Below are 13,254 nucleotides of genomic sequence, written 5' to 3' on the forward strand. Positions count from 1 at the left end.
TGAGATGATGTATGATGGGGAAGAAATAAGAAACTGTTGATGATATGGATCTTGGAGCTGGGCTGGGCTGGAGAAATATCTTGTTGTTTCAGTTCTTCGACTTTCATTCGACTACAAGTTATTGATTAGTGTGTAGGAGATTAGCTCAAGCCTCATGAAGCGTTGTTGATTGTCCCAAAACTTCCATGCCTATCACCTTGTGAAGTAGCAGTGATTACGAGTCTTTTGCCGTGTTCGATGAACAATTCGCCTAGGAAAACCAGAATCAAAGGACCAGACCAGTTTAGAGCCATTTCATTCCCAGCCTTTTCTATACTTCATTTTACTCTTTTCTATCATGATCGACATTTGGCCTAGCCAGGTCTTTTTCGTGCCCAAATTCTTTCTTCAGGAGGAGATTCTTAGTCCTTCCATCAAAGCCTCCAAGGTCTTCCAACCCTCGCTTCCCTCCCATCTCTCCTTTCCTCGGCCCGTTACACTCCTTACGGCGCTTCTTGCCTTGCCCTTCCATTTACTGCCGATGGACTCAACTGAAGGACCCCAATTTTCAAACACAGACACCAGCTCATCAGTTCTCTGCACGACTATAGTCCATGCACCCTCGTCAACAGTCCAGTCTCGCGCCTCGTCGGCTGTCGTGGCTGCTGCTCCGGGCAGAAGACCACTGCCTGAGGATCCGACGGCTGCTCGCCAAGCTCGCTCTGCTGCATCAATAGCGCCTGCGTAGTCCCTTCTCCAAGCGCGCAGACGTGAAACCAGGGTCCAGAGTTCGGAGCGCTGTGTGATGAGGGGAACGACTTCCTCTTCAAAGAGTCGCATCACCAACCGTTCTGGTGTGCCACGGGGAGGCTCATAGACACCCGAATCTGAAGGCTTTTCCACAGAGAGCACCGCGTCTTGAAGCAACGCCCCGAGAACATCCGCGTCAAGAGCGTCTTCGGACTTGCGGATCTGGATAATGTGCTTGAGAGCGAGGATCATGTCGGGGATAGCAGGAGGCTGCACACGCGAAGCCAGTGTGAGTACGTTATCCCAGATTCGCCAATTATCGTGTGCAATGGAAGCTCCTCTCTTGTAGGCCGCCAGAGATTGGGCCAGAAGAGTAGCTGGATCGCGATTTGAAGGCTTAGACGCAGCGGCAAGAGCAACATCGTCCTCTTCGTCCTCTGCAGGGACAGGCACGGGGCCTTCTGATACGGGAGCAGGGTTGTTCTTAGCCTCGGCAACAACTTCACAGTAAAGACTCCAGAGAGCACTTCCCAGGTTACTCCAGGTTCGGGCATCCTCACCTCCAGCCGTGTCACTTGCAGATCCAATAGAACGGTTGAATGCCTCGGCGGCATCGCTGAACTGCGCAAGTCGCAAGCTGATATCTCCAAGACGACTCCACATCTCGGGACTCAAACGGTTGACAGTTGTTGCCTTCTTGTAGGCCTCGCGGGCCTTCTCCCATTCTTTCTTCTGCAGGTAGTACTCGCCGAGCGACTTTTGAGCTCTGGCATATCGGTGCTTGGAGATTTCCCACGCACGCTCATAATAGGACGGTTCGTTTTCTATATCACCTAAAATACAGAAGAGTCGGGGAGCGTTGGGTGGAGGAGGATCGCGCTCGGGGCCAGAGAAGTCTGCAGCCTTGAGAAGTGTGACATCGTCACCGATATCTTCATCATCAGGGTCTGAAGTTGATGCTTGGTCACCAGTACAGTGGAACAACCTCCACCGAAGAATTCCCTTGGCCTTTGCCTCACCACCACTGCCACGGCCATCTTCATCCTCTGACGCAGCGGCACTGGCAAGGCAGAGGGCAACTTCAGCCCATAATCGAAGGCGCTTGAAAATTTCGAGAGCAGAAGCGAGAGAGCCGATGCCAGCCCAGGCATAGGCCAGTTCAGACTCGAGATGCCATCGTGGAGGTGAACATATAGCGTGAATGTACTCAAGACGTACATGAGCTGGTGCAGACTCAGAGGCCTTGGGCGCAGGCAGGAAGGATGTTGGCTTGGGCTGAACAGGCGCAGGAACTTCGTCAGGGCTGGTGATTTCAATAGCAGGAGCGTCTGTTTCCGAGCTTTGCTCTTTTGCCTCGGCTTTTTGTTGGGTTTCCGCCGTGGTATCAGTGAGTACCTGGTCTGCCACAGCCTGAAGCTGAAGCACACCTCTCTCAACCGTTCGGCTGCGGTGGACCTCGATTCTGGATCGGACCAGCAATGCCTGAGTGTATATTTGCCAGTTCGTAGACTTGTCTCCGATGACTCTTACTGCGTACGGCAGCACCTCTGCTGAAGTGAGAGTATCAATGGGCGAGAAAGCATCCTTCAACGTAGCCTCAGTAAGCAGAATGATCTGGTCGAGAGGGGACAGTTGAGGCTGGTCGTCGGGTGAGAGATCAGCCAGGGCAGGGGGAAGAGAGGCCTTTTTGTCGTTTCCGTTCGTTTCCTTGGTAAACTGAATTTCCTCGTGTAGAGTGTCGTCGTTCAACTGAAGAGCATCTGGCTTGGCTTCCTCTTCAGCATCATCCACTCGCTGCTCAGAACCGCTCTTGGCCAAAACGACAAGCTGGCTGATGCTGTTCTCTTGGAACTTGGTTCTCTTTCCAAGGGCACCTGAAAGTGCATACTCTAGGCAGCTTGTTTGTGACGCCTCCTTGATAGCTTCCCTGGCCTTGTCGTCGCGACCGAGTAGAATGTAGTTGTTGGCGGCTTCAACGAGGAACTGCACTTTATCATCACGGCTCCAGCCATCGTCACCTGATGCCCAGACCTCCTCTCCGAGGATCTTGGACCTCACATTGTCAATTCCGTCCAGAATCTGGGAGGCCAGCGTGGGCACGTCACTCCATTGGGAGCTTCGAGCAAAGTTGGATCCATGTCCGAGAGTGGGCTGGGTCAGGAGCTTGTAGTGCCAGATGTTAACTCGAAGCCGTGTCCAAGCAACACTGTTCTTGATTGGCTTTTCCTCAGAGGTTATTTCCACTACATCATTGACGACCTGGCATAGCTCCTGCGTGATGATGTATTTCGCTAGGGCGAAGAGTTCCAGGTGAGGAATATAGGCATATGGTGAGACGCCGTCAACTTCAAGATAACCAAGACAAGCCTTATGGAGATGAGCGTGGCCCTTTTTTGCATCATCCGACTGCTGGCTAGCCCATGCCTTAGTAAGAAGTGTGCTTAGAGCCGCTGACTCTGGGAGAACAGGACCAGTGACGTTGACTTGTAGGAAGGCGTTCAAGGCAGCAAGACCAACGGCCAGAGCTTGGGGAATATCTGTGTCTGTAGCAGGTTGATTCTTGGAATCAGGTCCGGATGTCAATCGAGTAATGAGGGCTTGTATCAGAGCCCCGGCCACCGGAGCTGGGTCCGATACGGAGCCGGAGGTAGAGTTCGGAGCGGATTTTGACTCGAGAATGATAGAGGCATAACGCCCGTTGCGCAAAGCGCTACCGCATTCGCTCAAACTGCCCATAGCTGTATGTGTATGTAGTTTTCCTCGAGACGATATTTTATTTTGCCTTAGTTGACCAAAATCCAACGCCAGTCGGGCGTCAACGTTATGGCGTTGAGAAGGCAGAGTTAGGTCTTGGCCCCGGACTCGCACTGCACTGCACTGCACTGACGACCTCTCTACTCTTCTAATATGTGAAATAGGCGAGAATAAAAGTGCAGTGAATCTGAGAGTATACACAGGCCGTAGGAGGTGTTCTGGGCTTATTCCTCCGTTGGTATAATTTTTGGTGAATGGTGATAGAGTTGTGCTTGGTGTTTACTAATACAGCCAGTCGTAGGCTTCTATCAACTTCGCCGTAGTTTTTTTTTTGTGGTTTTTTTTTTCTCACTTCTCCGCACCGCTCGCTGCCCCTCATCGGCCGGCCACCGAGAACAACGGAGTTTTCCCCCCACCAAAAAGTCTCCGTCCCGGCCGAAGTGTCAACGGCCCCAAATCGAAATGGTCTTCTATGGCTGCATCTCTGACAGGTATATATTTACATAGTATAGCATTATTGTTCTGATTAGTAGTGTGCTATTTGATAGTAGTCCTATATTGTGTCTTGATCGACGTGTAGGTTTTTTATATTTCGTCAAAAACAAGCACAGATATATAGATGTATCGATTTGCTCCCGAGACTGAATTGAGCCTTGGAGAATCAGGCCAAGAAGATTCATCCGTCTTGGAAACCTCAAAAACTTGGAGAGCAACGCCTCTCTTGGCCTAAGCTAAATCTCTTCGTAAAAAGCTTACGTATCGTGTGGTGGTGGCACATATAGCCTTGATCTTTGAGGATGTATGGCACGGCTATCGAAAGATTGGCAGCTTGGCTCAAACATGCCATGGTCTCCGAGTTCTAGAGATTACTTCTTTTCTTGGCCTGTCTCATCTGGCATCATCTTGTTCAACAAATGAAGAAATTTCACTCAACGGCTCAACCGAACCGATAGAGAGCGTCAAGAACCGATACGATGTTTTCTGAATCTTATGGATACCCTCATCAACCGTCGTCCGACATGCTCAGTAGCTTCAACAGGCTTACCAGGTTTCTGGTCGAACCACGTCTTATACAGCCAAGCGTCTTCTCGTTTCGCTACCAACGTTTAATAAGGAACGTCAGGGCCCGTTGCAGCCGACAGGGCTCCTTGTCCGTTTCCATGAGCCATTCCACTTTTCAGTCCCTGATCTAGACCCTATCGATGCAATTAGACCGCAGCTAGACAGAGTTGGGGAAAGCCATGCGCCTCCCTCCAAGACGTTTAGAACGGGGGTCTGTTAGTCAAAAACCGTACCAATCGAAACTAAACAACGCAACTGTGTACGGAAAACGTCCAGCGTCCACCAAGGTTCGACGAGTACGGTCAAAGTGGGTGCACACTTGTCTCTGCGTCGCATAGCGCGAGGTTCGGCGTAATACCGAAGCCTATGAGAGGCCTTTTGGTTTGTATTGCACCTCTCAAGATTTGGAGAAAAAGCTTATTGCTTCCTCAACACGGAGAGATTTGCGTTTCCATCAGCGCCACTATGGTTAGGCGCCTGACGTACAACGGTTAAGCCATGAGTGAAGGAGCCGCAAATGCGTCACCAAGCGTGAGTCTGACCGTGGCACTCTGTCAGGCAGTCAGAGCATCCAAATAACGCACTTTGTACGGCGGACAACAAGCGGCCAAGTCCGTGTATGCCAAGGCAGCCAGAAACCACCGCCAGTCGTAATTCGATGCCAAGAATTAACAGACACAGCCTTCCACCAACTCTGAGATGCAGCCAGGCGATGGAATCAAGCAGTGGAGACTGGCGTAAGTCCTAGCCGGTACATTGAGCTATTGAACGTTTGGGACGGTTCATTGGACAGTTGTAAGACAAACGCACTGGACTTATTCCGTAAACGATGGTAACGATCGAGATGGACCTAGTCTGCTAGTCAATGCAAACCGGGCGCACAAATACTGCGCTACAGGGCGAGAGCTGTGCGACAAACTTCGGAGTATAGTCTCAGCGAGTGAGAAATTGGCGCCAGGCGCGCCAGACGCAGTTCACGGAAATGCATATGTTACATGTCTCGGCCCGTAAAACCAACCTATACTGTCAGGCCCGAGTCGTGAAGACCAAGGGTCCGACCCAACTCACCTTCAGCTCGGTTGAGGGTACGGAACACCCAGGGCAACACGTCCTTCAACTGCACTATGACCTCTTCCCCACGCGACAGGGGCGATACCGTTCAGCATGCTATGCTGCAGGTTCTACCATCATGATGTTGCAGCGCAGCATGCATGTTTCCCCTTGTTCCAAATAGGGTTCGGGGATATCAAGAATTTTGTATTATACGGTTTGTCAGTAAAAGGGTTCAAACCAGACTGGGCATGATATTCGTTGGAGCATAGCCAAGTGCACTCCCGTCCAGACAAGCTTTCTCAGTTCTTCGAGTCGATGTGTGTCCTTGAGTATCACTTGTCCAAGACTCCTGTGACTAGGTTATTTGCCTCGACAACAATTTGCAAAGAAAGATGGTGAGACAACTGCTCCGAGTTACTTGGGGTTACATCTCAATGTCTGGGCGCTCTTAGGTGCGTCGCCCATTCCGCTCCTCAACGCAGGCTAAATGATCGACACGTGACCGGTGAACCTCTCTCGAGTATCCGATATCAACATGAGACATCCAATGTTGACGTGTGCTACAACCGCCAAGTTTGTGGCGTGCGTTGGGGTCAAGCTGATGGTGGGAAGCGAGTTGGTGAGAGAGCGGCGAAATCAGACGACGTTCAAAGTAGGTTTTTATGTAATGACCACCCGTGACTCCGGTTTCTTCAAGGCCATTCATCGTGATTACGGACTTGATGAAGTGAAGTGTCAGAAAGAATTGCCGAGCTTGAGGGTCTTGAGGGTCTCGAGGGGATGCTAAAACCCCAGATTCCACGCAACTGGGACTCGTTTTAGGGTAGTTTGCTGATCTCGGATGCACAAGCGACTCCGTCATTGATCTGGGGTCCAATAGATGTTGATGCCTCTTCTGTCGATCAAATTCCATGCCTGAAAGATTGATGACATGAGGCAAGCATAGCGAGCCCGGGACTGGGTGCTGACTACCTAGGTAGTGAAGGTCTTGGGTAGCCTGTCTGACTGTTCTGTCTGTAAGTTATAGTGGTGAGGTTCAACCCCTCTGTAAAGAGGCACCGCGTAAGGTGGAGGACTCGCTAGCAACAGCTGTGGCCCAATTTGGCAGGTGCAATCGACCTTCATTCAGCCTGACCATGATGACGTCAGGGACCACTACGGACATTACCTACCTACCTATTCCTTTGCTTTGGTTGGAGTAGCACGTGAGCAAGACAACAGTCTCTTCAATAACAAGAATTATCACAAAATCATATCAGAGCTTGCGGATTTATGCAAGACAATCATATCTGAACTCTACATGTCCTTTCGGTCCGTGCTGAGAGAAAATTGCGCAGTCGTTGACTTGGCTACCAATTTCCACGCATCAACATGCCTCTGCTCGGTCTGGTTGGCCATAAACTAACGACGAGCTTATCTTTAGAGGAGACTTTATAGGGCACTGGCCACTGTAAGATAGCTCCATCCATCCGCTTCAGTGGAGGGCACCCACTGAGGCGAGTTGTTGGAGAAGCTCCACACTGCTTTTTCAGTGGAGGCTACCCCTCTGGCGGAATTGGCTCCAGCCAGAGCCTCCAGATCCCCGACTTCCGTGGAGTCTCCGAACAGGTTCAAGACATTTGATATGATTCAAAAGCCGGGCAATTCTCGGATTGCCCAGGCAAAGACCCCTTTCCAAGAGTAACACTAAATCCGCCAAGTAGGCACAGGCACCAGCATTTGTAGAGGATGGCTTACTATGGTACTTCTGGTGATCAGCATACATACATATATCCCAAGACCTAGGGTCCAACGTCAATCGGCAAAAACCACCCTTATCAGCAGTGGTCCACAGTCGGGGAAGCATCCTGACAAGGATGCATGGATGCGTCCAGTGTGTGTACGAGGTACAGTACATACTGTACATGCAAGTGGAGAAGCGCCAAGTACTACGGCCTTGAGCAGTACATACATGCCAAGGAAATATCCAAAGACGCAAAATGACCCGACAAGAGTCGAGTCGAGTCTAACCACACAAAGTTTGGACTCTGACCAACATCGTCATGAAATATATCACCCTTTGCCCTGGATTGCATGTTTGGAAGTGGAACTGTACTAGGATGAACGATGAACCAAGAAGCACGAGCAGCAGGATAGCTGCGAATGAAGGGAGGGCAGTGCTTCTATGCCATGGTGTCACGAAGTGGAGAGAGCTGAAACGTCTCTGTGGAAAGATGAGAGACTGATCAGAGGAGAGAGAGTGTGTGAGCCCTCAGCGAGTGATGTACGGAACACCAGAGCCTCGTGGTTCGCTACATAGGCCAAACCGTGTAGATGAACCATTCCTTTGGGTCCTACCACCGCACGCACATATAAATGGTCAGCAGAGGGGACGCCGAATACGATACATCGCGCAGCCTGATCCATACCATGTCGACTCTGTGGCCGCATCGAAATTCAGTACATTTGTGTGTATGCATTCTGCTCTGAGAAAACTGCGCAGTACAAGCAATTCAGCGCAGTTTCTCTAAGGTAAAAGCAACAAAAATCCGAAACTACACTCTGGCATTGAGCCGGGATTGGTGGTTGGTTGGCTCGACCGGGCGTAAAGTAGGAATAGCCCTTGTCATCAAGTCTGTTACATCTGACCGAGGTACTCAATATGCCTCACGCAAGGGTGCAAATACTTGGAAGCGAGGTAGCCAGAAGCAGTTGGCCTCGAGAAATGGGCTTGGCTTTGTTTCTCCACTCCTCCTTCAGCTAATCCTGGTTCGGACTGGCCGCCATCATCCCGCTGCAGTCAATACATGCTTGCTTGCCTTGCTTGGCCTCCAACAGTTCGACTCGACTCGACCTAACTCGAGTTCAGCGGAACGCCCCAGGATTTACCTGCATTGAACGCAGTAAGAAGAGGGCAAGGGCCGATGGGTTGGGGTCAATCGAAGCTCTCTTCCCCCCCCATGTCAGATTTATTTTACTTATTAACTTCAAAGCCCGCTCCTCCAAGGTACACCTTTTCCCTCCCCTCTCACCTCGTGGTTTTTTCACTTTCAACACTTTTCTATACCAGTGTTTCACACGGTATATTCAATTCACCTTTGTCTGCTTGCTTCATTGCTTCGCAGACTCTTGCTCGATTGAGCTTTCCTTCCTTCGACCTTGTTCGCAAGAATCTATCGATAGACCGGAACCAACCAAGCTTGCCAAGGTGACATCTCTCAAGATGGCTTCCGACGAGGAGAAGAACTCCAATAACTACATCAGCAATGCTGGCTCTACCGACAAGTACCTGGCCGACAACGGCGACGTTGCGGCCGGCCACACTATGGACAACGCTGATGGTCTGCACCGTCTCCTCAACAACAGACAGATCCAGCTCGTTGCCATTGGTGGCTCCATTGGTACTGCTCTCTTCGTGAGTATCGGTGGTGGTCTTGCCCAGGGTGGTCCCCTCGGTTTGTTCCTCGCCTATACAATCTACTCCGGTATCCTCGCATGTGTGAACAATGGTGTCGCCGAGATGAGCACATACATGCCCGTTTCTGGTGGCTTTATCCGTCTCGCCGGTCATTGGGCCGATGACGCTCTTGGTTTCATGGCTGGTTGGAACTTCTTCCTCTACGAAGGTCTTCTGATTCCATTCGAAATCACCGCCATCAACCTTGTCCTTTCATACTGGAGCTCTGATATCACGAACCCCGGCCCTACAGCTGGCATCTGTATTGGTGTCATCATACTATACGCGTAAGTACAAGGCCCTTGAGATGATTGTGGTTTTTCTCCACGGTTTCGCATGTTAATGCCATACCCGTTTGCTTGATTCCTTTGGCTCAGCTGGGCGCGAATGTGAAAAATATTTACTCGTCTCTGCTCTCCGAATACAGTTCACACGCTAACGGCTCTTTGCGTATTTTAGTCTTTTGAACATCTTGGCTGTCAAGGCCTACGGTGAAGCCGAATTTTGGCTTTCGGGCGGCAAGGTTATCCTGATTCTTATGCTCTTCAGTTTCACTTTCGTCACAATGGTTGGCGGCAACCCTCAAGGTGATGCCTATGGATTCCGCTACTGGAAGAACCCTGGTGCTTTCTCGGATGTCAATGGTAACACTCCCCTTGGTCGCTTCGAGGGCTTCCTCGGCGCTCTCTGGAGTGCCAGCTTTACTGTTGTCGGTCCCGAATACATCTCGATGGTCGCTGCCGAGGCCAAGCGACCCAGTGTCTACATCAAGGCTGCCTTCAAGACGGTTTACTACCGATTCTGCTTTTTCTTCATCATGGGCTCCCTCGCTGTTGGTATCGTCGTCCCCTACAATTATCCTCAGCTCGTCAAGATTTTCGTTACTGGCGAGGAGGGAAGCGGCACTGCTGCTGCCTCACCCTATGTCATGGCCATGGACATTCTGAAGGTCGACGTGCTTCCTCACATTGTCAATGCGCTCCTCCTTACATCTATCTTCTCGGCCGGTAACACCTATACCTACTGTGCCACTCGATCTCTGTATGGTCTTGCTCTTGAGGGTCGCGCTCCCCGATTCCTGCGAAAGACAACCGCCTCCGGTGTTCCCATCTGGTGCTTCTGCGTCGTCATGCTGTTCCCCATGCTCTCGTTCCTCCAGTGCAGCAGTGGCTCAGCTGAGGTTCTCAACTGGCTCATTGCCCTAATGACAGCCGGTGGTCTTATCAACTACCTTGTCATGGGACTCACCTTTCTCAACTACTACCGCGCCTGCAAGGCTCAAGGAATTGACCGAAGCAAGATGCCGTACTACGGCCGCTTCCAGCCCTGGTGCGCCATCATTGGCCTGGTCTTCCAGTTCCTCGTCGTTATGTGCTACGGCTACAAGTCATTCAAGCCCTGGGATGTCGAGAGCTTCTTCAAGAACTACACCATGCAAATCGTCGCCCCTTGTCTCTTTATCTTCTGGAAGCTCTACAAGAAGACTCGCTGGCTCCGTCCCCATGAGGTCGACCTTACCTGGGAGCGCCCTATCATTGATGCTTACGAGAACTCCATCACAACGCCCCCAACTGGCTTCTGGCAGGAGATGGGAATGCTCGTTGGCATTAAGGGCAAGGTGTATTCGGATGAATAGAGGTTCCCACTGTTTACTTTATGCGAAATGAATAAGAGACGACTGCCGGTGCAATCTACGAGTTCATAGAACATGAGATTTTTCTGTACATATTATGTAGTTTGTTGAAAATATACCCAAGGCATAGCTATGTTTTCTTCTGGATTCATTCGTTGTCCCAATCTCATGCCAGACTGACTAAAAAAAGATGCATAATCCCACGAGACTTGTCGTTAAGGGCACCATCCCTATCTTGGTAAGTTTAGCTACGGAAAATAGGAGCCAGGGACTTTATTTGCTCCGAACCGTGAGGGCAGGTCTAGCCTAGAGTTACCTTGCTCCAAAATTCATTGCTATCTCGTCTGGATCTATCTGGTCGAGTGGTACGGAGTGTATTGATAGGGCTTATTGAACTGAATATCTCGCCTATCTCTCTAGTCTACAACATTGTGTCTGAATGATGGCGACTCAAAACTGGTGACGTAAAGACCACAGAGCTTAATGATGCTGCGCCGCCGTGATATGTTCGATCCTGCGCATCAAGGTTGGCAGTCTCTACAGGGAACGGCCAATAGACTTCAACTGCCGATCACGAGATCGGCAATACAAAGCATCTCAAATGCGTCTCCCCTGCCTGTTCATTGAGTGTTTCGTAAAGTTGCTAGGTCTCTTTAAGGATTCCTTAGCTTGTGGCTCAGAAGGCGGGGGAGCCGCCCATGTAGATCGCGCACGAGGCCGATGCACAAAGGGGGCAAAGGTGACGGGGAAGGGGGAGGAGGAGGGGGGGAGTGTTGACCAAAATCGGGGAGTTTCTAGAAGGGGGCGTGAGGGAAGCCCAGGTTGGAGTACTCAGTGTTTTACTGTATCCGTACTATAGTTTGGTATGGGTGTTGATAAGCAGGGATGGGCATGATAAGGTTTTTGGGGTTGATAAGTTAAGCAGCTGTCAGTGGCATGGATTCTTAAGTACTGATAGTAACGGACAAGGCACGGAGTGTGAAGCCGTGAAACCGTCCTTCTATTACGGTGCTGGAAACAGTGCAGACGGAGTTGGATATCTGTTTTGGTGTTTTGCAGGGCCTTTTAGGGGCTCTTGGTATGTAGGGATCGGTTTCTTTAAGCTATCTCCATTTGGCCGCGGAGGCACCGTCTGAAAGTATAGTGCTAGGGTCGAATGCATACATGCATGCTCAAGCCTTCGAATCGTGGGGTATCAAGTTGACGTAGCTGAACGTTGGTTGGAGATGGACGGGCCGGGAGACACGGCAGCAGTGGGTCTTTCGGCGCCGGGGGTTCGGGATGGCTTGACCGGGAGCTGAAAGTTTAATCGTATGTTGATAGAAATGGCCAAGAAGGGCAGGAGATAGAGGTTGTACTTATACGATGCTTTGTACCTCCAAGGGAGTGAATTTATATGTAAGTGCTGATGGAGGGGAGGAGTATTTGACGTTGGGACCACATGGTGAACCTGGAGTTTGGCATGGAGGACAAAATGTACGATGCTAAGAAACTGGACGTAGAGAGTCTGAAGACCGAGTTACGGTTACAAGGGGAGCGATATAGTCTGTGCTTTGATAATACACTTGAAAACGTACGGTGAGGTTTATCACACAAGGAATTTGCTGGTGCTGAGCTTGCCGAGTTTTTGTCTCTATGGTGCACAGTGCTACTGCCTAGTAACTACATCTCGTATCTATTTGATCCCGATGCTATATGCTAGGTATAAAATTGTACTTCAACTCACATATGTAGAGTAGGGTTTGGACAGTCTACGTGAAAGCGCGTTATTGCGCATTGCTGCTGTTTCTTGAAAATGTGTACTGTGATAACTACGAGAACAAACTCTTGGTTCAGCATTTTGGAGACATACCAGGGTCAAGAAGAGTTATGCTTGAACCCAAATCACGCTCCGTACTGGATCAAGGCCTCCGAGGTCCCTGGTTGAGAGCTTCGAACTATCAACATGGCATGGCAGATCGGTATACAGTATCACTGTCGCCAAACACTAGGCGACCTAAGCAAATTTACTGCAACCACCCATATCAAGCAGATTCGGTGAGATGGCCGAGTTGGTTATGGCGCCAGGTTAAGGTTAACCTTAACACCAATTTCCTGGTGGAGCAATCCTCCTGGGTTCGAGTCCCAGTCTCATCAGATATTTCTTTTTGGATTTCTCGTCAGCTTCTGCATCTGTGCACACTAAACCGTTTGTCGCTTCATTTTTGTTCATCTTCCATCACCTGGAAGGAATTGCCTACCCTATTGTAAAGACGCGGTTTGCTGCTTTTTTACCGAAAGGATAGACTGCCAACACAGCGCACCATCACATGTGCATACCACACAGTAAGTTGAAGGGCTTTTAAGATAGATAATGATGTTTATGTTTATGTCAACTTGCAATATTCACACTCATCGATATATTTGAATCATGGATACATTACGACGTTTGATCAACACCATGCACATATTCATCACTCATCACAGTTCGCAACAGCGTTCACATTTGGTCAAAACACAGATTGATCGTAATCAAGTCTATTTGGCTCTAACTAGTTGCCAATCTCCAACCCACCAAGTCGAGGGCTCAACACAGTTGGGATCCTCC

At 50.1% G+C, this 13,254-nt stretch overlaps 2 protein-coding genes and 1 non-coding gene across 3 annotated transcripts; 2 read left to right on the plus strand and 1 right to left on the minus strand.

Annotated features, from left to right (window-relative positions):
• Window positions 1–387: 387 nt before the first annotated feature.
• FMAN_12630 (uncharacterized protein) lies at window positions 388–3,465 on the minus strand (the record flags this gene model as incomplete). Its single annotated transcript, XM_041823094.1, has 1 exon — window positions 388–3,465. The coding sequence occupies one exon, from the start codon at window positions 3,463–3,465 to the stop codon at window positions 388–390; it is 3,078 nt and encodes a 1,025-aa protein (XP_041688709.1).
• A 5,335-nt stretch (window positions 3,466–8,800) lies between these two features.
• Window positions 8,801–10,670, plus strand: FMAN_12631 (putative carnitine transporter; the record flags this gene model as incomplete). The annotated part of the gene is made up of 2 exons (XM_041823095.1): window positions 8,801–9,321; window positions 9,494–10,670. 2 exons carry the CDS (start codon window positions 8,801–8,803, stop codon window positions 10,668–10,670), a joined length of 1,698 nt encoding a protein of 565 aa, XP_041688710.1.
• A 2,033-nt stretch (window positions 10,671–12,703) lies between these two features.
• tRNA lies at window positions 12,704–12,803 on the plus strand. The gene is given in 2 exon segments: window positions 12,704–12,741; window positions 12,760–12,803. It is a non-coding gene; the product is annotated as a tRNA-Leu (tRNA).
• The last annotated feature ends 451 nt before the right edge of the window (window positions 12,804–13,254 follow it).

Source organism: Fusarium mangiferae (genome assembly GCF_900044065.1).
Source record: "Fusarium mangiferae strain MRC7560 genome assembly, contig: FMAN_scaffold015, whole genome shotgun sequence".
Lineage (NCBI taxonomy): Eukaryota > Fungi > Ascomycota > Sordariomycetes > Hypocreales > Nectriaceae > Fusarium > Fusarium mangiferae.